General features: G+C 42.9%; 1 protein-coding gene across 6 annotated transcripts in view; it reads left to right on the top strand.

Moving 5' to 3' along the window:
• ZNF475 (zinc finger protein 475) overlaps positions 1 to 26,537 on the top strand; it is a 52,252-nt gene that overhangs the window by 13,847 nt on the left and 11,868 nt on the right. For 2 of the 6 annotated variants that reach the window (XM_084778185.1, XM_084778186.1), the window contains one exon: positions 10,998 to 12,223. In XM_084778185.1, coding sequence (XP_084634311.1) covers positions 11,204 to 12,223 — 1,020 coding nt within the window. In that variant the 5' untranslated portion in view covers positions 10,998 to 11,203. Of the gene's footprint in view, positions 1 to 10,997; positions 12,224 to 18,669; positions 19,172 to 22,072; positions 22,162 to 23,890; positions 24,032 to 26,537 lie in introns of those variants that run through there. The other 4 variants (XM_084778188.1, XM_084778189.1, XM_084778187.1 and 1 more) reach the window with 4 other exon arrangements.

Here is a 26,537-nt window from a genome sequence, read left to right as displayed (position 1 = left end):
GGTTTTTCCTCCAGCCTGCCTCAAAGAAGATGAGCACCAAAGAACCTCCTGATAGAGATGGCTTCAAGTATGGTGAACCAGCCACCGGGCAAAATGTCCTCATTTCTGCCACAGACAGAATTCTGCCTAAAAAATGGCCAAGTTTAGATGCAGGCAGAGTCAACAGCCAAACTCTGCCAAAACAGGGTATGCAAGTCCTCAATAGTTCCTGCCTCACAAATATGTCTGTTGATATATTGGGCCAGAAGGCTGAAGATGATGCTCCAATGTTATAGAGAGGGTTGGGTGACTGTTCAGGCAGTAAACTGTCCCAGTCACTTTTTCATTTTGGAAGCTGCTAACCTCCACTCTGGGTTCACTCACATATTTTTTTACCCTTCTCAAGTCTCTGATGGGTTTGAAGACCAGATGGTTTAGTTTTTCAATTAAGCTTAGTAGGTTAGGGGTTAAGATGTTTTAAAGTCAAGATAGATGTTTTAAGTTAATAGAAATGAGATGAGACATGATAGATCTTAATCTCCATTCAGAAATTTAGACCCAACAAGATAGGAAAGATGTTTTCCTTCAAGTTTACCAAATACAAATCATCAAATCACTATGAATGTAACATTTATATAATTCCTGATTGTCTCGTGGTTCTTCCTGCTGTACGTAGTTTCTTTCACTCATGTGTAATAATATAAATGTATTTGTTAAAAAAGAAACATAATAAAAATTTTTCAAAAAAAAGTCAACAAGTATTTGTTGAACTCTCTTCATGCTTCAAATTTCTCTCTCTGCAACTTGGAGACAGGCAAAACTCTTCATGTTTGTGACTGGAAAGAACCCCCACTTCTAAATCACAGTTATCTGCTTTCTGTAAACTATAATCGAGTTATCATTTAAGTGACATATTTCTACTTGGGAGCTTGTTGACACTGTTGTGGTCACTCCAGGCAAATTATTATAGCTATAGAATCAAGCATAAGATGCCTTATTCTCTACTCATTTCCAAATTCTGCCCTTATTGCATTGGGTAGTCGTAGATGTAAAGCAGGATGGTGCTAAGAGTGACTTTGGGTGACAAAGACCATGAAAGATAGAAAAAGAAAATCCAGTTAAAACATAAACAAAATCATGCAAATAACTTGGCCTTTGCCATCTTCTGCACAGCTGAAAAATATACACAGACTTTCCCTTTCTTTCCAACAAGGAAACAGAGCAGATACTCTGACATCTGTGGCATTGGGTAGTAATTCAACATGGAGTGGCAGGAAGGTTCCAGGATATCATAAACCACAAGATATCTAAGCCATAAGCTACAGGGTTTTTAAAATAAAGAGCTGTCACCACATTTCACGCTTTGCTTGGGCTCGTGGGACACAGAGAGGGAGCAAATTCCTCACAGACAGCAAGAGATGGATTTTAATGGTTTTCACCAGCAAAGGGTATCCTGTGTAAGTTTTCCTGAGAAGGGAAAAGATACGTTACAGTGGATTCTGAGTCAATATCTCACCATAAGGTCTGTGAAAGTGTGTTCACACTCAGCGACACTGACAGAACAGAATGACAATAGCTTTTGGGTAACATATTTGCATAAGAAGACCATTGGTCTGCAGCAATAAAAGCCCACAGTGAGAAACAGTGTTTAGCTTGTGGGCATAAGTAAACTACTAAGTCTGCAGCCTCCCTGCCTGTCAGTGTGTATATCAGAAAATAGAGCCTCATTCATTGACTGACACGGTAGAAATCCTGCCTGCCCGTGGGTCCCGGTCTGCTTTTGACTTCCTGGCCAAGGACTTTCTTCAGATACAGCTTTGGGTAAAGAGAGCATTATTAACAGTGTTGAGGTCTTAATGATCAGTTTAAGAGTTAGCCAGGCTCTGGGAGACTCTGACCCCCTGGGGGTAGATAGAGCTAAGGCACAATGCTGGGTCTGTTATTAAGTCAGGGGAGAGTATGGCTAGAAAGGTCCCTCTAGGACACAGTGACAGCCATCCATCTCTTGCCAATTTGTCCCAGCCAAGGATAGCCCTATGCATTGTGTTTGTTCCCAGCTCCAGAAGCTAGTGTCGTGACTACACTACAAACACTGTCACCAGCCGATGTCGAAAGCATTGCACAGAGTGATAATGAGCCAAGAGAGTTACAACAGTGGAACTCTGTCAGGCATCCTTGTGATGAGGCTAGTAAAACAGCAATTGATTTGAAATTCTTTTAAATTTTGAGTACTAAAACCTGAGTATCTATTTACTCCTCATTTTTTGGTGGTAATTGATTTTTAGATGCTGGATAGATTAAAGAGATCTCATTCTAGGTTGAGAATTCTGTTCTTCCACGGTTTTGGTTCAATCAAACTTATACTCACTTCTTGACAAAATAGCTTAGCGGAGGAAAAAGTAAACCAATTTCTTCAGTAGTCTGCAATGAGGAATTTCCATACCAAGTCCTGAAAACCCAACAATTATTCTTATTGATAGTAGATTATTTGATTCTTTCATTGACTAGTTATTTAGGGGAAAAAAAAGATATCTAACATCCCTCATAAGAAAAAATATTGAGTGGTAAAGCAAAGTCCATTTGCTTATACAGAATAGCTCAAATTACATGAATTGATAATTAAATATACAAATGACTTCAAAATATTCAGATAACCCCATGAAAACACTTCTTTTCTGTTCTTGTTCTTCCTTCTGTTGTCTTATTTCCTAACTACAGGGTCCTTTTCTCTTTCATTTTGGAATTACATGTGTCATCATGCTGACCTAATAACTTAGGTCATTCCTCCTTATGTCACTGATTCACTTCTCCATGGATCTTTCCCTCATGCCTCAAACCTGCATTTCATCTCCAGCCCGCTTTCATTTGCATGATTTTCTTCTACATTTTTACCAATAAGTATGTTGGGACTTTAGCACTCATATCTTTCAGAAAAGATAACATATCTTCAGCTGGATCCTCAGTTTCTGAAGAGTTGGCATTCACAGATCCTTGAAATGGTTTTCAAAAATCCAATTAAGAGGAAAACTGTGGGAAAGGGTCAGTTTCAAGTGAGGTTCACAGGAATCTTATAGACTCAAGTGGCCCTAGGGTGAGCCTGGACTATAAATTAATGAAGTGAACTGGTTGAGAAACTTTGTCCATCTGACCTATGCCTTTCACTGTGCTTTGGCTTAGACTGGCTGTGTGACAGGAATGGAGGCTCTTTAGACTAGACCTACTTTGTCGAGTAAATGCAAACCGCCATGCATGTGACATCTCTAAATTTAAATGGAGTGGCAATTAATTCCATTTTAGCACTTTGAATATTACAAAGAATGCATATACATGGGTCATATTTGGCCTCTGAGCCAAGATTTGGGATAGAATTTTCTGAAATATGAGAAAACAGCACGTGAATGTGCTAGTTAGCTTGTGGCTACTGTTGTTATTGTCAATTTGACAAATGCTATCTATCATTGTCTGGGGAAGAGAAACCTCAATTTAGGAATGCCTCTATCTGTGGAACCTTTCCATGGCTGATGATTGACATGGATGGGCCCAGCTCACAGTGGGAGGTATAAGAAAACACGCTGCGCAAGGCATGGGGAACAGGCCCAAAGCAGCATTTTCTCTGAGGCTTTGTTTCAGTTCCTGCTTCTGGTTCTTGCTTCTAGCTTCCTGCTCTTACTTCCCTTGATGAGGATACACTGCAACTTATAAGCCAAGTGAACTCTTCCCTCTCCGCATGCTCTTGGCTAGTGTTTCGTCACATAGACAGAAAGCAAACTAGGACAGCGATGCTTCTTCGAATAGTTCCCACTAGCCTGAGTCCTCCTACCCCACCCTTTTCCTCTCTTTTATTTCTTCTTCTTCATCTTTTTCTACACATTACAGACCTCTTGTATGCCTATATTGGTGATGTCCATAGTTATCTCTCTACCACACCACATATTAGTGTGACAGTTACGTGGCCATACCTATGTGGCATTTGTGATCTTATACCCTGTTATTTGGATACTCAATATAGAGTGAAAAGTATTGGCTGGGCCTAATACTAGCTTACATGGGGTGATATTATGAGCCTTAACAACACAAAGTGCCCATGCAGAAGGCTCTACTTAGAGGCATAAACGTCCATTTCTCTCCTTTCCCTGGGCTCTTCTAATACCGCAGACGATTGTGTCCACACCTGGAAGTCAGAGTGAATGCAAGGAAAAGAACTTTTGGGTTAACTGTCTTCATAGTGAAGAACGAGGAAGGGAGTTTTTAAACTAGCGATTGAGATGCAGGTTAGAAATGCCCACATTCCGTCAAGCCATGCCTCTGACTACACCACATGGCTTTCTTTAAAGCATTCCTATTTTTTACCTCATTCCTATTTTTACCTATTTATTTTTAGCATTCTTGTAGTTTTCAAGCCATGGAGCTCCCAAGTCCCAGCTATTCTCACAGGACCTTTAGTCAGTTCCCCTCAGATTTACTGAGGCCCACAGATACCCATTTCCCTAGTTCTTTCTAGAAGAATATGAGCCACGCAGCTGCCATCATCCCTCTGGTAATCCTTGGTCTCTGGGAGGGCTGCTCTGACTTCTTTCCATAGTATTGTGGAGAAACTGGATAGAGAAAGAGTCATACAAAACTAACAAAACTATAGCTAGATTTAAAAGGACATGTTTCCCCTTAGGATTTAGTTCAATTAGTAACCTTAGAGAGCAGACATTTTGTAGCTCACTTTGTTGAAGTTACAAACACATTTTCAGCGTTCTAAATGAGCTTTACTGTTGAGGTAGGTACCTGAATTTATACCATGTTATGAAAGAGTTCCTTTACATTTGTACTTATTGCAGTAATAAAATTATGTGTAGCTCAAATAACACAGATTTTTAAAAAAATTGCTCATACTGAATTGGTCTGTATCCATCAGGAAACAAAAACTATATAAGCTATTTGGAGAGAGGGGATTTAAAGTGCTACTGATAAGGAGTGAAGCTGTTACCTATGTAACGAATAGTAAAAGTGAACACTGTCAGGGAGGTAACCGCTCCATTGCCAAGACTGGAAGATGAGCGGGAACAAGCCTGAACCACGCCCACCTAGGCACCTAGAAGAGGCACCTACAGGTGATGTCCAGTGGAGATCTGTAGGTCTTCCCAAGTGTTATAAGAACAAAATGGGATTCCCTTGCTTCTGTAAGAGAGAAGTGAGCTGCATGGTAAAGACGAGCTGCAGAGTGATGTTCACAGCCATCACAAGGAGACAAGAAGCTGTCACTGTTGGAGGATCTGCTTAAATCCAACATAACTCAAACACCAGGTCAGTGCAGATGATGAAAATTTAGTGTAATCAAGCTGCTACTGAGTGATCAGGGCCCGAGAACAGACTCAGGAGCTGAACTGTGATGCTGAAGGAATGTTGCATAGCATATTTAAAGGATGAAACCGTAAAGCAATGGGGGCAGGGGCTGTAGCATTGTCCAGTCATATTTTGACATAAGGGTTTGAACAAGAGAGTTTCTATCAATCAGGATAGGAGTTGGTTCCTGGGCCTGAGAACAGGAACTTAGTTTGACCCTGCCGGCAAGATGGAGGTGTTCTTGAAATGGCTGGACTCAGACACCTCTCTCCTTACAAGTTGTCCCTGAGATGTCTAAACTTGGACAACTGTTTCTTTACAACCAAAGCTGTTCAGCTATTGGGAAGTCCCCAGTTCCCCTAGGGCCTGGGACCTTGAACTTAGTTTCTCCCTATGATTAAGTGGAGTCTGAAAACAAAATGGTAGTTTCTTTTGCTTGTTCCCAACAGTCAACAAAGAGCATGTTGACTCTTCCTCCTCCAACCTGGTGTTCTCCTCCCATTCCCACAACTGCAGAACACAGCATAGAGTCCCTGAGGGTGTGCAGACTCAGGGAGAGCATCAGGATACACACTGGAGAAAAAAGAGTGGGAGGGTAGACTTCACTATAAGTCAATAAAGGGCCCAATAATCATTCCTCCAAATTATTTAAGAAATGTGTGGAAAAAGAAAGCTTTTGTTTTCTTGAAGAACAAGAAACAATTATTTGTCAGCAAATAACTTTCTAAGAAATAAAGTTGTATGAATAACTTTTTAGAAATAACCGTTAATTTGATATTCATAGTTTTGAGTGTTTCACATCTGATTTTTCAGGAAAATTACATGTTTCAGTAAGTTAGCTTTGCACTAAACATATATCCCTTGAGTTATTTTATTTAAAAAGATGTTGAAATTTGAAAGAGTATAACTAGGACTCATTTTAAATAGTATTTTATATTATTTGAAAATTTCATCCATGTATACCGGTACCTTGGTAATTTCAACCTGGACGCTACTCCTCCAATTCGTCATGGGACCTCAAATGTGTCTCCCCTCCAATTTTGTATTATCATTGTCATCTTCATCTTCATCATCATCATCACCTTCTTCTTCTTCTTCTTCTTCTTCTTCTTCTTCTTCTTCTTCTTCTTCTTCTTTTTCTCCTTCTTCACCCTCTGCGTCCAGATAGTACTGCCCGTATCATATGCACATGGATGTAAGGTCATCCACTAGGGGCATGGGCAACCTACCAGGAATTACACATCTAAAGAAAAGTGACTCTCCCTCCTTCAGCTGCCAGTAGCTTCTCAGCTAGGGTGAGACCTCAGTAGTCCCTCGCTCTCTTCTCCAGGCTGGAATGTTCATCTTGTCTGATCCAGTATAGGTAACCACAGGTTCTGTGAGCTACATATGCAACACAGTGCCTTGTCAAGAGGATAGCATGTCACAGCACTCCTCCTCAATCTCCAGGTCTTACATTTTTTTCTCTCTCTTCCACAGTGTCTTGTGAGCCTCAGTGGTGGGGGAAGGGAACAGGCTAATATAGATCTTTCATTTATAGCTAAGCACTTCCAGACACTTATACAATAAGAACTTATTTTGTGCTGTAGCAATGACCATTATTAAATCACACACATATACAAAATCTCAATTCCTATTAGGGTTTCATGAATAAGTGACCTCTAAAATATACCAATTGACAGTTGTCTCCTGTGAACGAATTCTAAGAAAGGTACTTCAGAGCTCATGTAGCGGGTCTCACACTTAATAGAAACTCAAGTTCATTCAAGCCTGTGCCTACTCATATTAAGTGTTACATGGATATGAACCACTCCAGATGCTACTAGGGTTTCAGGCATTGCGTGTATGCTCCAAGCACCAGGGCTTATAATCCTAGCACTTGGCAAGTGGAGGCAGGAGACCATAAGCTTACAGCCAGTCTGGGATACCTGCTGAGACCTTGTCTCAAAATAAAGAAAACTTTCTCAGATCCCATCAACGTCCACTAATTACAAAAGAACTCACTGGCTTTTAGCTGAGAAACCCACCCAGCTAAAATGTAGGGCTTTTGATAAGTAACAACTACCTCCACCAGACTCTGGGGGGCAGGGGGCGAGATTACTTCACCTGCCACAAGCCTCCCTGGACGAGACTATATTTGTTCCTTTTGAAAAGCAAGATTTCACAGGTAAGAAAGGCCAGCAAGTATATTAGGAGACTGTTCTCACACAGATGCTAGAGGGAACAGAGGCTGTGGCACGCAACAGTCAAACCTCCTTCGCCTTTGAACTGTGCCCATTCGGGGCAAACTTCAACTTTTTCTTCTATTTTTGCCCCATTTGAATAATTTGGGTTCTATACTTACAGAGAAGGGGCTGTCTCGTGTGTTAATTATATTTATTTTAAAAGATTAAGGTAGTTTTAAAAGACTAGGTCACACTTTAGTTGCATTCTATAGCTCTTCTTGTCACGAAAACAGACTAAAGCTAAAACGGGCTCTGGATTCCCACAATTATTGCATTCAAATTTGTGTTTGTTTCTCCCCTCTCATGAATCCTAAAGGGAGTAGAAAGGGACATAATCTTGATTTTTAAAAAATGTGATCCCTCCAAGGCATTCCTTAAATGTTCAACTTGTAAATATGGTTAAAATGCCTAATTCAGGCACAGCTCCGTAGATGCATGGGGTAAAGCTGGCTGGCTTTGTAAAGTGCTGCTCTTTATGTGCTAACAATATTGCTTTATGATGTGTCTGGATGACAGGACAACATTTTTTTAATAAATTAAATATATGTATTGAGTGCTTCTAGCATTTTTGCTTTTATAACCAGCTTGCAATGTAGAACAGCCAACCATCCTTGCCCTGGCATGCTGCTTAGGCAGAGTCAGCAGCAGGTAGGATACATACTGTTCCTTGGCTCCCCCAAAGTTCACTCACCTCCAGATAACTCACATTTTTTTTTATTTTCATACCTTCACTTGTGATGAGAAATGTCTGCAGGAGAGACGGAGCCAAAGATTAAAATGAGAACCTTAGATGCTTCATTGTGCTTTTTCCAGAGACTGTGTTCACAATGCACACGCATTCTCCTATAGTGAAGACAGTGAAACAGAGGCTATAGGCAGAACACCATTTGGCTTTATTGAGTAATATCCATGATCTATTGTAAAGACAGACTAAATAGATCATTTCTCACATGTCTCTACAGAATACGCTGCCCCTCCTCTGCCCCATTATATAGATAAGCCTGAGGAGGCTGGGGAGGTTCAGAGAAATGATACATTGCATTTCAACCAGAAGAAACTTCTAGCAAGTCATATTTACTGGGGAAAAAATGACCCTGCCTCATAAGGAACATCCTTGTCTTTGGGAGCGCTGTGTCCCTGTTCTGGTTTTTCCATCTGTGCTCTCTCCTCCCACCTCCCTTTGCCTCTCCCAAAGAGAGCACAGAGACTGGAGAATACTTAATCACCTGCCCAGGAGGCATATGAATAGTGCATTAAGACAGAGATGGAAGCTAAGAGGAAGAAGCTCTGTGAAATTCAGGCAGAATGGGTAATGGAAAATGATGCACACCCGAGCCAGCGAGAATTGGAATTGAACCCCAGTCCTGCCATTTAGAAACTGTCTTGGGCAACTTACTTGTCTTTTCTGAGTTCAGGCTGGTTTACAACTTTGAATAGTAACATATGCCTCACCACTGTATCAGAATTAACTGAATTCTGTACATGACTAGTGCAGTGTTTGGTCCACAGTTGGCACTCACTTTTAGTCTCTTACCTCATGAGAAGGGAGATAAAGGAGTCATTGTAGGTCACAAGGCTTTCTCAGTAGTCCTCAGAAAAATTCTCTGTCTCTCTGTTTCTCTCTGTTTGTGTGTGTATGTGTGTGTGTGTGTATGTGTGTGTTTGTCTGTCTGTCTGCCTGTCTGTGTGTGTGTGTGTGTGTGTGTGTGTGTGTGAGAGAGAGAGAGAGAGAGAGAGAGAGAGAGAGAGAGAGAGAGAGACAGAGACAGAGACAGAGAAAAAGATAAAGACAGACGGATGGAGAAGCTGTTTAAGAGAAAGGAGCCTACTTCATTATATTGAGTTTTCTAATCTCTTTCACTACTTTCAGTGTCTGTAACTTCTTGGTATCAGGGGTAAAAAAAACTAGGTCAGAGTAGTCAGTGGCTCCGGGCATTTTTACACACATGATGATAAATGTGTTTCATGTGTCCCTTAGCCCACTTTCCCCATGCCCCGGGTGTTCCGGAGTCCACTGTCTTTTCTAACGGCACTGAGCAAGTGGTCCATTTTTCTGAGTTTCATTTTCTGTGCTGGCCACTCTGTTTGGGCCAACACATTCTTTTGTTGCCACGTGTTAGCATTGCTGTCTCAGGAGCTGTCAGAATGAAGAATCACCTCCTTTCTCTGTGCCAGGCCTGAGTTGATCCTCTCAACTACAAAGATCCAGGCCTTTCTTAGCACCAAAATATAGGAACTGGGCTCAGATCTTACAAGGATTTGTTGGAGTTTTGTTGTTTGTTTGTTTTTTGTCCTTTGTAAACTGTATACCTGGGCTTTTCATTTTACCAGTCTGAGCTCATATGTGTGCTGACACATGCTAAGCCTCAGATCTGGTTCTGGTACAGTCCCTGGGGCCTAAATGGATGCTTTCAAGATCCAACCCTGACTCAGTCAGTGACCCAGGAAATGAATGAGGCACCAAGATTTCTGAAAACAATTTTTTTTTTAAGAATTGAGTTGTTCATCCACAGTAAAAGTTACAATTTACCTCAAGATAAAAACACCTTATGCTTCTGCCTATAACGAGATCACATTAACCTATCAGCTTTTTTTCTAGTTTGTTTGAGAAAAGCAGAGACCATATTACCCCCTCCAAAACCTGGTTGGCAAACACACATATATTTTTAAAAATGTGATGTGCACTAAAAAAGCATCAGGCAACACTTGAACATCTTAGTGCCAAGGACAATGTACAGCCATCTCATCTGGGTTCTTCTCTAAGTCCATGAATACTGAAGAAGCCTATGACAAGACATGCCTCCATACATAGCATCACTTCAAATAATTGATACATTTGAACAAAATTTGTTTCACTGTTTAATAGTGAAAACACACACTTTTGCTTTTAGAGAATATTCTTAGTGTCACCTAAAATATTTGGCACATTTCAACAAAATTTGCTCTACCTTAGTATAAAAAAACAACCAATTTGTTGTTTTAAAATATCTTTCTGAGGAGCCTGATGTTTTCACAATTATCAAAGGGGTTTGGCGCACTGAAGGGTTAAGACTTTCTGAAGGTTTTCTCCAGGGTCTGTTGATTCAGAAAAATTTCAGTTTTCTCTTCTTTGGGTAGCTCTCTTCTTGGACTCAACCTGCTAGTTTGTGTCATCCATGTCTATGGGATATCATTCTCAGCCTTCTTTGTGCACAATTTTGCTTAGCTAATTTCAGTATGCGGCAGTTTGTAAAAGAATTATTCACATTTGTGTTGATATTTCTTGAATAACGTACTGCTTACTAAGTTTAGCCAGAAACTACATGGCCAATTTAAAAATACTTTTTATCAGTATATGATCTAAGGGGTTTGTGTGTGTGTGTGTGTGTGTGTGCGCGCGTGCGTGCGTGCGTGCGTGCATGCCTGTCTGTCTGTCTGTCTGTGTAGTAACTTCTTGATTTTGTCCCTCACTCCTTGCAGATCTTGGAGACATCTGAGCCCTAATGGGGACTTTCCAACATTCCAGACTGATGGCTGCCCTACAATGAGCTGAGTCACTGACCCAAGTACTGGCAACAATGTTGAAGGGCGGAATAGCCGGCATCACTAACCTTCTCTCTAAGCAGCAATCCAGAACCAGTGTGGCCTGAAACTCCAGCAAGCGCTAGAGAGAGTCTCCTCTGTTCATGGAAAGGGGAAATGAAAAGATTCCCAGCCAATCACAACGAACTTTCCACACCTCCAAAGAGCCCACCTTCCTCATCCATCAGGAGGTCCTACCTAGCGACTCCCACTCAACCCTCCTGCTGGGAGCAAAGTGTGGCGATCTCACTGAAAACGTAAAGGCCAGCACTCAGAAAAGGAGACCCGGAACGGTGATACTATCAACACGCTCAAGTAGAATTATGTCAGAAAGCCAGCCTAGACCGCCTGTCATCCCATCCCGCAGGCCAGGCTTCCGGATATGCTACATCTGTGGCCGAGAATTTGGGTCCCAGTCAATTGCCATTCACGAGCCCCAGTGCTTGGAGAAGTGGCGCATTGAGAATAGCAAACTACCCAAGCACTTGAGGAGGCCGGAACCCTCCAAACCACAGCCCGTCGGTGGCAGTGGCTCCTATAGCCTTCAGGCAGCCAACGAGGAGGCATTTCAGAGCGCGCAGGCTCAGCTGCTGCCCTGTGAATACTGTGGCCGCACGTTCTTGCCAGATCGTCTCCTGGTTCATCAGAGAAGCTGCAAGCCAAAGGGAGAGAGAACACCAAACGTGGATGTCCCTGATGTTCCTACTGGTCTCAAGAAAACTTCCAGCGGCACCCCAGCCCGACCAAGGACTCTCATCTGTTACATTTGTGGTAGGGAATTTGGCACTCTGTCTCTCCCTATCCACGAGCCCAAATGCTTGGAAAAGTGGAAAATTGAGAATGACCGGCTTCCTAGAGAGCTGCGTCGGCCCCTGCCCCAGAAGCCTCAACCCCTTCCAACGGGACAGCCCAGCCAAGAGGGGGCGAGTCAAGCTGCGCTTGTGCCTTGCCCAAATTGTGGCCGGACCTTTGCCCTGGACCGCCTACCTGTACACCAGAGAAGTTGTAAACCTCAACCTAATGGGCCAAAAAGTCCAAATTCGAACCTAGAAAGGAAAGGTGGTCCACATGCAGCCACCAATTCCAAGCAACAAAGGAACGTGGCAGCACCCACTGAGGACAAGGTAACTGCTGTCGTATAAGATGAAGGAGGTGGACCAGGGACACGTTGCATCTTCAAAGAGATGAAATAACTGTTCCCTGAGTCATCCACCTCAGCCCCAAGGAAGGTTCCTCTCAAAGCCTTACTTTCAAGGCAGTGTGTTCAAGTCGACCTCCTGGACTCCAGGGGCTGTATCTCTTTTGGCAAAGTAGACCTACCCTCCCCTTCTTGGTTCATAATCCTCTTGGGTCTTACAACCTGAAAGAGATGGACTTCCCCCCACCCCCCATCTGATCCCCCATCCCGCTAATCCCTGGGAGAGACTGTTACTTAAAATGAGTCATTAATGCTGTGTCTACATTACAGAGATATAATTCCCACTCCAACAGCCAATGTTTATTGCGGGTTTATTTTAGTCATCCACCTTAGGAATTCGTTTTTGGCAATGTTGGGTTATGCTGAGTTTATCTTACTAAAATAGAATCTGTGTCAAAAAAAAAAAAAAACCAAATGACTTTAGCAGTAATTAAACCCTGGAGCACTTGCTAGGTCTATGTGCTCTGCAGATGCACTGTGGTTTTGTTGAAAGCATTCATGATTATAAGTATGTGTCGGGGATGGGGGGTGGGGGGTGGGGAGGGCGTGGCAGTTAACTCCTGCATGGATGCTGAAGCAACTAAAGATGTGCTCATGGTTCTGGAAAGTGTGCTCAGTCCTGTGTTGTTCCATACTCTTTTTTGTGGAACTGTTCACAGGATCGTGTCCCTCAACTTCAGTCATTCTAAACAAGCATGAACCCAGGTATCATCAGTTTGTAAGGTTAAAGTTACTTGTCTCTTACTTAAGGTCTCACCGTCAGCAGGATTGGGCAGGGACAGTTAGGAAGGTGGCCAGATGAACAAGAGTATGTGGGACATGTCCTGCCACTGGCCTGTCACATCTTACATGTCAAGCTGTAAGGAATAGGAGATGGTCTTTTCTCATGGCTATTTGAATTTCAACCACGCTTTACACCCCTCCCCCAACCACAGCCCCCTGACAGCAGCCTTTAGCCACATGCTGCTTATACATTGGATAGTTTAAGAAAACAAAAGTAATTCAAACTGTTATTAAACTGGGGTGATAGGAGCACATCTTTTATTGTGTTCTAATTTCTCTAGCTTATATTTTTTATTATTCTGAGAATCATCTAGTCCTTGTCTCTAGTTTCCATGACTAAAACATCATGAAAGTACTGGTTTTAAAGGTCCCATGGCAGTGACTCTAGAGCAGAGGAGTCAGACTAACATGCTGGACAATTTTCCACTGACTATTGAAGAGGGAAAAAAAAATCAAAACAGCCGATTCTTTGTCCTATTAAAACCCAAATGCTTAACTGTGGCCTGGGCCTCGAGCTGGTCTCATGGACCTGATCTGCTTTCCCCATCTTCTTCTGCCTGTTGCTTTTCTTCCAAGATGTGTGGGGTCTGGAATCAGAGAGTACATGGATCTGTGTCTCAGAACCACCAACCAGCGACCCTCCCAGCCTTCTAACTTCCAGCCCTGCTTCTGGATTGCCAGCTTTTGCTTTGACCATCCTCGTTACAGCCCCAGAGCTAGGAAGGAGTGTGGGCAGAACGCTTGTGCTTGTTCTGGTAACACGTACGCTGTGCTCCATGACTGGAGCCAACAGGCTGAGCACGGCATGTTTTCTCAGTCACAGCTGCTAAAAGAGACTGACTGACTGGGCCCGTGGTGTTGCAAAAAGACACCTTCCTCACCCACCAGTTTGTCTGGAGGAGAAAATATCAGCAGAAGCCAGCGGCTGTCTCTCCGCGATGTCTGCATGCATGTGAGGGTCCAGGGAGACCCCACAGATGACCGGATGTTGCTAGTGGGCACCCAAAACCCTCGAAGACCTCTCCTGCCATGTCTCAGTAGGAAAGTGGCATCCACCACTGTTACCTGTGTGCTGGTATATTTGGGAACCATACAGGCCTCCAGGAATCCACTGAAAGGCTCTTTAACCAAGAGGTCATAGACAAATATTAATCAAGCTTGGGTATATTAAAATGGAGCAAGTTTTAGACTTTACTGGACCATAAGATCTTCTGGAAGGGATTGGTGTTATCTGTTCCCTTGGGCATTGCTTTCAAGGTGCGTTCAGAAGAAAGCTTTTTCTGACTAGTTTGCTTTCTGGATCCAGTTTGCAGAGATTTTAGCTTCCTTACACCATTTATAGCTTCATGCAATGAGTCACTTGTTTTTCATAAAGAGCACTGACCTATACATCATTAGAATCTGGAATTGAATCTGCCTGTGATGGCTGACTTTTGGCTGACTGAAGCGCATGGCTCTTTTGGATGCTTGCTCCATCGCTTTCTCTTGTCAACCAGAGAAGTTTTACTCTGGAATTCTTGATCTGATTTTGGACAGTATCAGGTATCTTGCCTGACATCCTCTAGGGGCCCAACCTGAATTCCAGAGAGGAAAAATATGTACACAATAATAGCCATAGTATTGGGAAGCCAATTTGCTCCAACAGGGTGACGGTGACTTTTGCTGGCTAAGTGCAGTGTCAATCAGAGTGTTCCTCTACTGTTGAAGGTTCCCTTATGAAGCAGCTGCTGCTGTTTCCCTTCAATCAAAGAGAACAAAAACAAATGCCAGTGAGGCGAGCTCTCCTGTGAGACCTAGTGTGGGCATCTTGCTTGGTCCATATATGAACTTGAACTCTCCTGTCACGTGTAACCTGAAATACAGATCCAAGTCTATTCTTTGTGATCTTACAGAAAAGTTCTGAGGTGCTTTAGCAGTATATACGAGGAATAAGAGCCTAGCATGGAATTATGTAAAAGTTGGTTATTCTGAGGCTATCATTGTTTAGTTCTATGATGTAAGGATCAGCATTGGGGCATGTCCTTCCTCTGAGAGAAGAAAGACTTGGGTGAGCTACACCTAGTTTTAAACATTGTTATTAACTTCATATGAAGTTTTCGTGCACAGTGTGGAAACATACAGATTCTTGTTTTGGTTTTTACTATTGTGTTTGCTTAGCGGAATACTCTGATACTCCTTTTGTGAGTGATTTTCTATGCTATCTACAGAGGAGTACAATAGAGGCCATTGTTACGGAAGGAATACATGTTAGCAATTGGACTCTTTTTAGTAGCTTGTCACAGCCTTTAGTTTTAGTCCTTTTCCAGGTACGTGGAACACAGGATGATAATCAAACACACAATTATAAACCCAAACACATTCTTTGCCCAGTGCCCAGGTAAGGTGAGGCAATTATTGCCCTAGGATTTTGCTGGCAACACATGAAATGTCCCTAAAGATGCTGCCCTGTGTTGCAAAGCAGACATTGTTTTTATTAAGGGACACTATCTTTTCTGCAGAAGGCTCTCTCTCTCTCTGGACATAGCTCATTGGCATCCCCTGGGCTCAGACATACCACTAGCATCTGGTGCTGCCACCTGCTGTTTTCTCTTAGTGGCTTCCACACTACCAAATATGTGACTGTCTTTCTCCTTTAAAAAAAGATGTCTATTTTTAACTATGTAGGGGTGGATAGGTGCCTGTCTATGCGTGGGTATGTGTGCCTGAGTGAAGGTGCCCTAAGAGGCCCAAAGTGCTCAAGCCCCTGTTGTGCAGCTGAAGTTACAGGCGGCCACAAGCTATCTGATGTGGGTGCAGGGAACTGAACGTTAGTCCTTGAGCAGTAAAGGCTAGCAACTGCTTAGCCATGTCTCCAGCCCCTTCACCTCTTTTTAAGTTATGTCTGTGTTTTTTTTTCTTTCATGCACATTCATATGTGCACCACATGCATGCCTGCTGCCCTCAGAGGTCAAAAGAGAGTATCAAGTCCCCAAGACCTGGAGTTATGGATGCTTGTGAGCCATCAGGCAGGTGCTGGGAATCGAACTTCCCAGTCCTCTGCAGTAGCAGCATATTCCCTCAACCACTGAGCTGTTTCTCCAATTAGTCCAGCCACATTTTTCCAAAATGTGATGAGGTCCCTTTATAATACAAGTACAAATTAGTTAGTTGGACTATGGTTACATTAGATTTGAAATTGGTGCTGTTTTCTGGAGAAATATCTCATTCCTTGAAGGTGAAACATGTGAGGAGAATGTCACAACAAGGGAGGCAGAACAGATGTTGTCCCCTTTTTATATCTGAGCATGGGCATGCGTTAAATGTAAAGACTATGGAGTTTAGGGACTGGGAAGAAAAATATGAACTATTTTCTATTCAGTATTTTTATGTATTCACCCATGCTACTATGACAAATGCCTGCGGTGGCATGATTTATAAAGAACAGAGATTTGATCCTCACACTCTGGAGAGAAGACAATCCAAAATCAAGGTGCCAGCAGCACTGCTGTCTGAGAAGGATGTTCTCTATGTCTAACATGGGGCTCTGGAGTGAACACTGCTTGTCTTCACACCGGGGAATGACTAGGACAATGAAGTATCTGCTTCGAGTTTGAACTCTTTCATGGAGGTGTTCATCTTATTCACAAAGGTGGAGTCCTCACGCCTCAATCACCTCCCACAGACTGAACCTCAGTGTGCGTTCCGCTGAAAATTAAGGTTCAGCGTGACTTCTAGAGTGGACACGAGCACTCAAGCTTTCCTGGTGATCAGCATTTGTATGTATAATCTACTTTAAAATGTCTCTGATGTTCTGGTGGCAAGTGTGAGGTTAAGCCATGGCCCAGAGTGAGGTAGCAGGTTCTAAAGTAGCTAGGGCCAGTTCTAAAGCTAAATAAGTGCATCTTTTAATGTCACCGTGAAAGAGCATAGGGACGAGATAAGCAAGGGTCCAGAGGCATGGCGGAAGTCAGAGGTAACGTACCTGTGGTTTCAACTCCCAGCACAGAAATGTGGGAGCATGGTAACCCTTTGAAGCCTGAGCATTAGGCAAGACAAAGAGGAAAGAAGTTTGCTGACTTATGACTGTTCTTCATTAGGCAATGTCCTAAGCACTAAGTACATACTCATTTAAAAAAAAAACAAAACTATAGACCTAGTTCTTAGTCCTAAGATGAAATGATAGGATAATTCAAAATACAATCATATAGTATCAAATCTTGATAGCACGCTGTTTTGTGGTGGGAGGCAACAGTCACAACCTTGCCTAGAGAAAACACTTCAGCTGAGACCTGTACAGTGTGAAAGCATTAACCTAGCAGATGTGGAGTGAGGGCATGGCTGTAAAGGGAGACTGTGCTCTGACCTTACAGTGGAACTCAAGAGCCCATATATAGCTGGGGGGGGGGGATGATGGAGCACAGGAAGAAGCTGTAAGGGTGGCATCAGGCAGTGGTGGTCCCTCAATCCCCACCCCCCCACACACAGAGCAGCATACCAGCTGTTTAGCCTGATCAGCAATTTGGTGGTTGGTAGCCAACTTGGAGATGATGTATGCCGGGCATACCTGGTCAGAGTTGAAATGTGGAAGGGTGGGGGAGCAGGCCAAGGAGGACTCCTGGATCTTTAGGTGGAGAAGCAGCTCTAGCTGGGCCACTTCCTAAGAAGGAAAGGAAGGGCCATCGGGACTTAGGATCAGTTGCTCCCTTCTGGAGATGACAAATAGAAATGCTGGTGAGATATCTAAGCAGTCTGAGCTGAGCTGAGCTGTATGAGTTTGGGATGAAGAAGAGAGTTCGTGGCTGGGATTTCCATTTGTTGGTTACTAGCAACTGCAGAGATCTGAATGGGTACAGGATTAGAAGACCAGACTGAGGGGCCGGACAGGTAGCTCAGCAGCTTAGATCACTTGCTATTCTTGCATGGGGAAAGAGTTCAGATTCTAAGACTCACATGGTAGCTCACAACCATCCTTAACTCCCAGTTCCAGGGGATTTGCTGCCCTCTTTTGGCCTTTGGGCCACCAAGTACACACTGACACATATGCAGGCAAAACAAATAAATATTAAAATCAGAAGGGAAGAAAAACCAACTGATGTTGATCCTTGGAGGCATTGAAGAATGAATATCTGAAGATACAATTGATCAGGAAAGCCTGGAGAGTGAGATTCCATAGGAAGGTGATATCTGAGAAACTATCAGTCCAGTGGGAACAACAGAAGGTGTGCTGAGAGAGGAAGTAGACTCAGAACTGAAAATAACTGTGTGTTTGGCTATGAACCTTGCAAAGTACACACCTATTTGGTTGGTGCTGTGGCGTATGGGTGTGTTTTGAGAAATTTAGGTCTCTAACCTGAGAAACAGTGGATAGGTTAGAAGCGGAGGTTTCTTTAAATAATAGACGCATGGAGAGTAAACTGAATGATAAATAATTCAGTGGAGAGAAGGAGAGAACTGAAGTGGGCAAAAAATGTCAAGACCCAGAAGGGTAAGGCAGGCACCAAAGCCTGGGACTGCTGTGTGTGGAAAGAGGAGTTTGGAGGAGGGGTACTTCCTTATTCTGGAAAGGATGTTGGATATAGAAAAACCACCCCCCCACCACCACCAACAACAACAAGTTTGTTCACTAGCAGTGGGAAGACAGAGGTGCTGCAATCTGTTTTCTCAATTAAATGTCAGGCAAGCTTGGCATAGTATTCACCCCATGAGAAAAAAGAAAGACTAACTCAGACTGTTCTTCATGCTTGGCCCCTCTGTGACTTCTGTTAAATGGAGTTCCTGAAGTCAAGACCAGGACTCTCAGACCTGCTCACCTCTATGATCCCTAAATCCAAGAATGACATGGGACTCTTTGGAAATGGTAGATAGTACATAAAGTGGCCTATAGGTCTCACAATTACCTTCAGTGGTCCTAACTCACCTGCTCAGTAGCGCTGATGTCATCACAGCCAGACTTACCTCATAAAGTACCTTTTGGTGATGCTGCCAGCTGGGCTACTTAATGACTAACTCCACATGACATTTGGTCATCTTTCCTTGGGGCCAACCATGCCCGAATATCAGGGCAGCATCCTTGGATCCCGTGGCTCTCAGGTGTACGAAGAGCAACACTAAGGTAACAGTCCTGGCTCTTTTCTACTCTTTCGGTTCTAAAAGCCAAGCCAGGCAAAGCTGTGGATGGCTGTAGTGTGTGTGAAATCTGTGTGTACTGGGAACAGTTATAAATTTTCAACAGAACACTTACTCTATAAGTTTCTCATATGAAATTTAAAGGCTAACACTTAGGTACACAACTGATAACAACATATAACTTAAAAAATAATTGGTCTTCCTCAGGTTGTATCAGAATTTAGCAAGACTCTGATAGAAACTGATGCTCCTTTACAGGATTTTTGCATCAAGGCACCTGTATTTTGCTTGCTGCTTCTTAGGAATGACAAACGCTAATTGTTTGCTACTCTGTGAGAGGATTATGTGTCCACAAGCCAAATGCTATTCAGAAAAAAACTCAATAAAACTATACCAATGGCTACATTATTTAAAAGTTTGTTCGTCTTGGGCTGGTGAGATGACAGAGTGGGTAAAGATGCTTGCTGCCACGCCTGAGAATGAGTTCTATCTCTGAAAGTCACGTGGTAAAAAGAGAGACTCTACCCCTGCAAGTTGACTTCTGGTCTGACTTCTGGTCTCCACATGCAAACAATAAATAAATATAAATATGGTAATTATCTTAGATGTCTTCCTAAGCCTGATTCTCCACATTACCTCATTTCCTTGCTTCCAGTCACAAATGCGTACATCTGTATTTCCTTGTTATATACACTAATGACTCTCCATGGTTTGGAACATGATTTCTACATACCCAAATTCCAGCTTCAGCACTAAATTCTTCCCCAAGTTTTAGAACCACATCAATGTAGTTCAATATGCCCTAGCAGTAGTTCTTCATGAGCAGGTATGTCTCTGATCAAGATGAGGCACACATTCTGCCTTATGGTTGGGTGGAGAGCATGGAGAGAAATTTTCTTGAGCCTTCATCTCTCAATTGCCATTTGTGTTACATAGCACTTCTCATTTCCTGCATATATTTATAGCTTTTACCAGAACCATGTTGTCTTACATATGATGCACAAGGACCCAGTCTAGGAATTCAATGTTTCTAATATCTGTGTCTAGTTACCTGCCTCCAGTGCCATGATCTCATCTTTAAAGTCTTCCAGGAACATACGCATCTCAGACTAGCTCTAAGCAGAGAATGGAAAGTCATAGACACATTGCTTCCAACTTCAAGACTGAGGAAAACAGGGGCACTGTGGGGAATAAGAATGAATGGCTGCCATGATGGGAAAATTTTTAAAGAAGCTTGCCTCTTAAAATTATAATTATTTATGACCTGTCTGACATGATAGCCTTTTAAAACATGGAAACCCACTTCTAAGCACACTCCCTGAGCTAAGGACACCTACATCTAAACCATAGAAAAATCAGCCATGGAAACCAACTTCCCGCCATAAGTCCAGGTGGCATCTGGTCTCTTCTTTGCTACCTCTATGGTCACTGGATAAGTTGGCTACTGTCTTGTCTGTGGGTTTCCCTCATTGTTTTTTTCTTGCTTGACTTCACTCTGTGACTTAGAAGCCAGCTAACTACAAGAGTTAGGTCTGTTATCCAAATGATGAGCTCAGAAATGAGCATCCTGTATCAATATTATTCTAAGAAAGTCATTTTTAGGGCAAGAATTTGTCTAGAAAATTCATGTCCTTTAAGGTAGCAATGACAAGGGCAGTTTTTTTTAAAATATCAAAATAAAACGAAAAATGTCTAAATATTTGACCTTGGCTGGGGAGATGGCTCAGGTGGCAAAGCGCTTGCCTTGCACAAAGGAGGACCTAATTCACTTTTAAAAAGCCAAATGTGTTGTGGTGTTGCAGGCCTATAATCCCAGTGTTGGGGAGATACAAACAAGTGATCTCCTGGGCTTGCTTGGCCAGCCAGCCTGCCAGAATCAGGGGGAAAGACATCCTGCACTGCAGGAGGAGAGCAAAGAACAATTCTTGAGGGTAAGACCCCATGCTTCAGAGAAGGCTGCATTTTGTGAAGAAGCAAATTCATTTAAAGAAGAAGCCTAACATCAAGAGGTTCTCTCCTCCTCACAGAGCAACTGCCTAGGAAAGGGCTTTCCAGGGGCCAGCACTCACAGGCTGATATACCTATGGTCTAAGGGGAGGCAGGCTACATCTTGAGCTGGTACAAGAGCTTGGCAGTGCTGGAAGCATTGTGACTTTTCACGGTAGTTGTGAGTGCAGACCAGAAACAGAAATGGGAGCTTTGCTGGTTTCTCCCAAAGCCAATGGCTGACTTAGAGGCAGGACATGGCCCTCCATTGATGACAGATGGTGGTATCAGATAGGTTCAGATTGGGATCCCAGATACATAACCAAGTCATGGCTTTCAAGCGTGTTACTGAATTCACCTCTTAATGCCAGCTCCCTGTTCCTGAGGATAGCTTCAAACCTCCCATGACATTCTGCTGCAATTGAGATTGTTTCATGTTCATTTTGTGTAGGCAACCTATTGGTTAGCACTGAGAGCTGCACTAATTTATGGATAAAGAGATACATATTTAGAGGACAGTTTGACTTAGTAAGGTCTATTTAGTGAGTTCACCCATAGAACCTATGAGCTCCCCAGCCATGGATTCTTGGCCAGATTTTCACTACCATGCATGAGTTTCCTCCTGTGGAGCAGGCATTGCATTCACTAAGAAAGCGTTTAGCCATCCCTATAACAATTGTGCCATTATTGCACCTATAGGTAAATTTTAGGGGTCTTGTTGTTGCTTTTTTTTTTTAATTTCACCACCAGCGACACACTGGGTTTCATTGTTACTTTTAGGAGAGTCTACATTTAAAAAGCCGATTTTGTATACAAGTACTAAGGCTTTCTTAGTTACTGACATGTTAAAGCTATATCTCATGTCTTAGAAGCTAAATATTGGGCAACTTCTTTTTATTAGGATGATCAAAAGATTGGAAAATTAAGCTGCATAAAGTCACGCTTCGAATGCTTTCAGGGATAAAACAGGCTTCTCGGTGAGCAATCAAGGTAAATGCGTGTTGCATCTTAGAAAGTAGGAACCATTGCTGTTAACTTACCAATATGGCCTAATAATGTTTATTATCAGGCCTATATTATTATTATGGCAGTATTTTCTAACCCTCTAGCAATCAATAAAGATGCAGACACCTGTTATATTTTAAAATAGCCTTAGTTAACCTGGGGTAGGGCAGATATTAATTCCCTAAACTACTTCCCAAAGTGGGGGCATGTGGCTAGCGTTACCGTCTCGTCAGCAAGAACGACGCTGCACACACAAACAGGATCCTTCTGCAGTAAAGCTTTACTGCCTCTTGAGAGGAAGAGCATAAGCTGGTATGGGGATACCTCCCCAATCCCATGCCATCTGGTTCTAATAATTTCTATCAAGCTACCTCCCCTCCATAATCCCAAATACTTGCTAATGTTCTTCAGCTGGGCCAAATCCTCCATCCACGCTGGCCATGTGCTTCTCCACCTAACCCATGATGGCGCAACCTTCCTCTCCTCTCCTCTCCTCTCCTCTCCTCTCCTCTCTTCTCCTCTGGTCTCTCTTCTTCCCAAGATTCTCCCTGTCACCCTATGCCTGGGAACCTTACCTATGCCTATCCCATTTGCCCTGCCCAAGTGTGATGGCATTTTATTGGTCAAACAGGTTAGGCTCTTAGGCAAGGTGGGTCACAGAGACAGCAAACAGTAATTAGCATCAAAATACATCGCACCAACCTCCAACAAGGAACCTAAGATAGTAATTTGTCAACTTTTGGGAGCAATGGGATAAACCAACCAAAGCAGTGGTTCTCAACCTTGCTAACCCTGTGATCCTTTAGTACAGTCCCTCATGTCAGGGGGCCCCCACAACCATAAAATTACTTTGGTTACTACTTCATAGCTGTAGTTTTGATACTGTTATGAATCCTGAATGTAAATATCTGTGTTTTGTGATGGTCTTGGGCCCCTATGGAGGGGTCATTTACCCCAGATTGAGAGCCCCTGAGCTGCAACATGCTACTCACTGAAAGAACTGTGGTCCATCCACTTTCAGTCTGAGATTTAAAGATGAATACTGACAGAGGCAGGTCTTTGGGGTCCCTCTAAAGAGCCAGGAAGGGTGTGGTGAAGAGATTCATGTGACCGTGCACGGTGAGAAAAGGCTTACCCATTTTGCCACTCACAAGTCACCACGCGGATGACCTGTGGGAGTTTCTCAACCCATGGGTTGTGACCACTGCTAGACACATTTCCGATGGTCTTAGGAACCGTGACACTGACCGCTCAGTAGCAAAATTACAGTTAAGAAGTAGCAACGAAGATAAATTAATGGTTGGGGTTTCCTAAGAAACACTGTTCTAGACCACGAGGCTATTATTATGGGCCAAACACCTGGGAACTAAATCTCGTTTAAAAAAAGAAAGTTTGAGAGGTCACAAAAGTTTAGCAGTCTAAAAAGGCTCCTTGCTTGAAAACCAGTTCTCAAAATAATCAGTCTGAGCTCAAACACATCACTGGGCAGAGAAGTCAAGAAAACACTGTCTCACCTCAGCAGAAGGCCACCTTGTCTGTCTTCTTCTGCTTCTTGAATAGCTTCATGTGTAAAGAGCTCTGCACAAGCAAATGGGAATCCATCACCCTGGTATTTGCGTAGAGATATAGCCAAATAGTATTTCCCAAGTAAAGAGACTTGAGTACAGTTATTCCCACAGCTTAGGGCCGGGTCTTGGTTCTGTTTCCTGCACAGGGCCTGGCACATAGCAATGGTATTTCCAGAGTGACAGTATTTCCACTGCAGTTGAATCACTGAGAGAGGTGCACACTCGCCTCATCACGTGTCCTTTGGTACAGGTCTCATCTGAATCTGTCACAGCTCCGCCTCCAGCAGGTGCCCTTCCTTTGTTTCCACTCAAAGCACATTGGCATCATCACATTTAGAATACCATTGTCTTACTGGCTTTTGTGAAATTGAGAAATAGTTGATTAAACCCAGATAGTCATGGACTGGCTGGGTCTGTTACTACTAATCCCTCCATCTGAGAGACAAAATACACACAGATACAGGGGTTAGCTCCTAACCCTGTTTTGAGACAGGGGAAGGATTGTCATGTCTGTCTCTTTTATGGTCACCACTGTTTTGAATTTAAATGTTTTGGCTTGAATCATTTACAGATTAATGATTACAACCATATGGTTGAAAAATATCTGAAAATAGGTGTGTCTTTTGCTAGATTGCTATGAATTGTGGTTAGGACCAATGTTCTCCTTCCTTTTTAGGATGCTTTCTTGTTTCCTGGTGCCTTTGGTGACTTTTTAAAAAATTTTTTTTTAATTTTAGGATAATGAGTGGCCTCAAGTGAACAGAAAGGATAGGGATATTTTGACAGAGGGATGTTATGATGCAATCCCCAGACAGGGATGGAAAAGCTCCCTGTTTTTAAGACAATTTCCAAATAACATATAAATCATGTTGAGGCATTTCATTTCATCTGATTACAGATTTAGTAATAAGAATATAATTTACACAGTGATGTGGTTTCCTTGGCATAAGTCTGTCTAAAATGGTCTCCTTATTTTAAGAAAAAAAAATCTTCAATGATGAGAAATAAATCTTGTCTGGTGGCGGGGCTTGGCAGGTCAAAGGCGCTTGCCACCAAGCCCAAGGAGTTGAGTTCAATGCCTGGGACACACACAATGGAAGGAGAGAATCAACCCCCGTAAATCATTGCTTGATGTCCGCGTGCACTTGCATGGCACGTACAAGCACCATGGATTCAAAACTGGCAGCAGTATCTCTCTCTCTCTCTCTCTCTCTCTCTCTCTCTCTCTCTCTCTCTCTCTCTCTCTCTCTCTCACACACACACACACACACACACACACACACACACACACAAACTCTTAAAGCTACGTATTTGAATGACGCTTTCTTAAATATCCTGGACTACTGTACCCTGTTCTTCACACTGTGACAGTTCACTTGGTGTTCACTATGAAGCGGGTGCAAAACCTTAACAGGGGCAAAGATTTTGCTCTTTACTAGAACTACTACTACTGACTTCCATTTTGATTTTCAGCGCTACCTTCACTGAGACTCGGGTAACATTACTCTTATTTTTCCTTCTGACCAATGTCTTCATCTTTTAGAAGCTCTTGGCTATTAAACTGCACATTTCACCATAGCACATTGACCCATGCCAAGGCCTTCAAGAATGCTTAAAGCACTCTCTCTAGGTCCTCTGAAATGACCATGTTTTTTCCCCTTCTATTTTAAGCTTTTCCACTAAGCCAGTTTTTTTTTTCTTGGTCATTATCTTTGCCCTCTTATCTTCATGGCGCTATATAAGAGTAATTTTCATTGTAAAAGGTAGCATAACGGATGGGTGGCAAGTTATGTTTCACTGATAAAAAGAGAAATTTCTAACCGTTCACTTGCCTTTTGTGTTAACCAGATTTGGCCTCAACCATCAAATGCCAGGTGTTTCCAACAGAGAAAAACAAAAAAGCATGAACAAAGAGTAAAAGATGTTGCATGGAAAATAATATTAGAATTCTTCCAGTGGCCAGTAAAATTATTAAAAACACATGAAAAGTTAGTGGATTCAAGTTAAAACACACACACACACACACACACTTTCCCCAAAGCATCTTTGTCGGTGTTCAGACTGAATTGACTCTCCCACCAACCAGAGCAGAGCTGAAAGGAGTCCGGATAGACACATCAGTGTAGCAGCTGTGTCTCACCCTCACACAGTGCTTCCCACCTGGACAGGACTCATGTAACTAGAGATTCACTTTTTAAAAGTCATTTCCACAAGTACTGCTATCTGGTTGGCAGGAAAACTAAACCTAATCCTTTGTTCTGCACAGAGTTCAGGCTTGTGGGACCTTCTTTCCCTTCTTTTGATTTCACTCTCCAGCAGTTGGCTGGCGCTGGCAAGCTCCGCGTGGTCAAGGTTCGCTGTCCTCCTCTGACCTCTAGGGATGTCCTTCCATCACCTGCTCTGTTATACTATGTCACTCTATGCTGTCTGCCTCACATCAGGCAAGACATGGAACTCTGACGGCTCTGCCAGAGCCAGGGGTGGGGGGGTGGGGGGTCTTTACTTCCTGTTCTTGCTCCCCTCCGCCCCCTGCAAATCCCTTTCTGCCTACTGAACACTGAAGGAAGAAGAACTCAACAAGTAAATCCCTGATAAGCAGGGTAACGGCATTGACCACAAGCCACAGATTGCTCAATGAAATTTCAGACTAACAACAGTGAAGTTAATAAAAATAAATAAATCAGATTATTTTATCACTCTTCAGACCCACTAGGGAGCATTTTGTCCTCAGCTGCAGCTGGGGTGCTCACACCTGCCTATAGCAAATGCTGAGCAGGAAAATCCTCCAACCGG

Source organism: Acomys minous (assembly GCF_964271855.1).
Source record: "Acomys minous genome assembly, chromosome: 4".
In the NCBI taxonomy this organism is placed as follows: domain Eukaryota; kingdom Metazoa; phylum Chordata; class Mammalia; order Rodentia; family Muridae; genus Acomys; species Acomys minous.
This window is presented reverse-complemented; position numbering and strand designations above follow the sequence as displayed.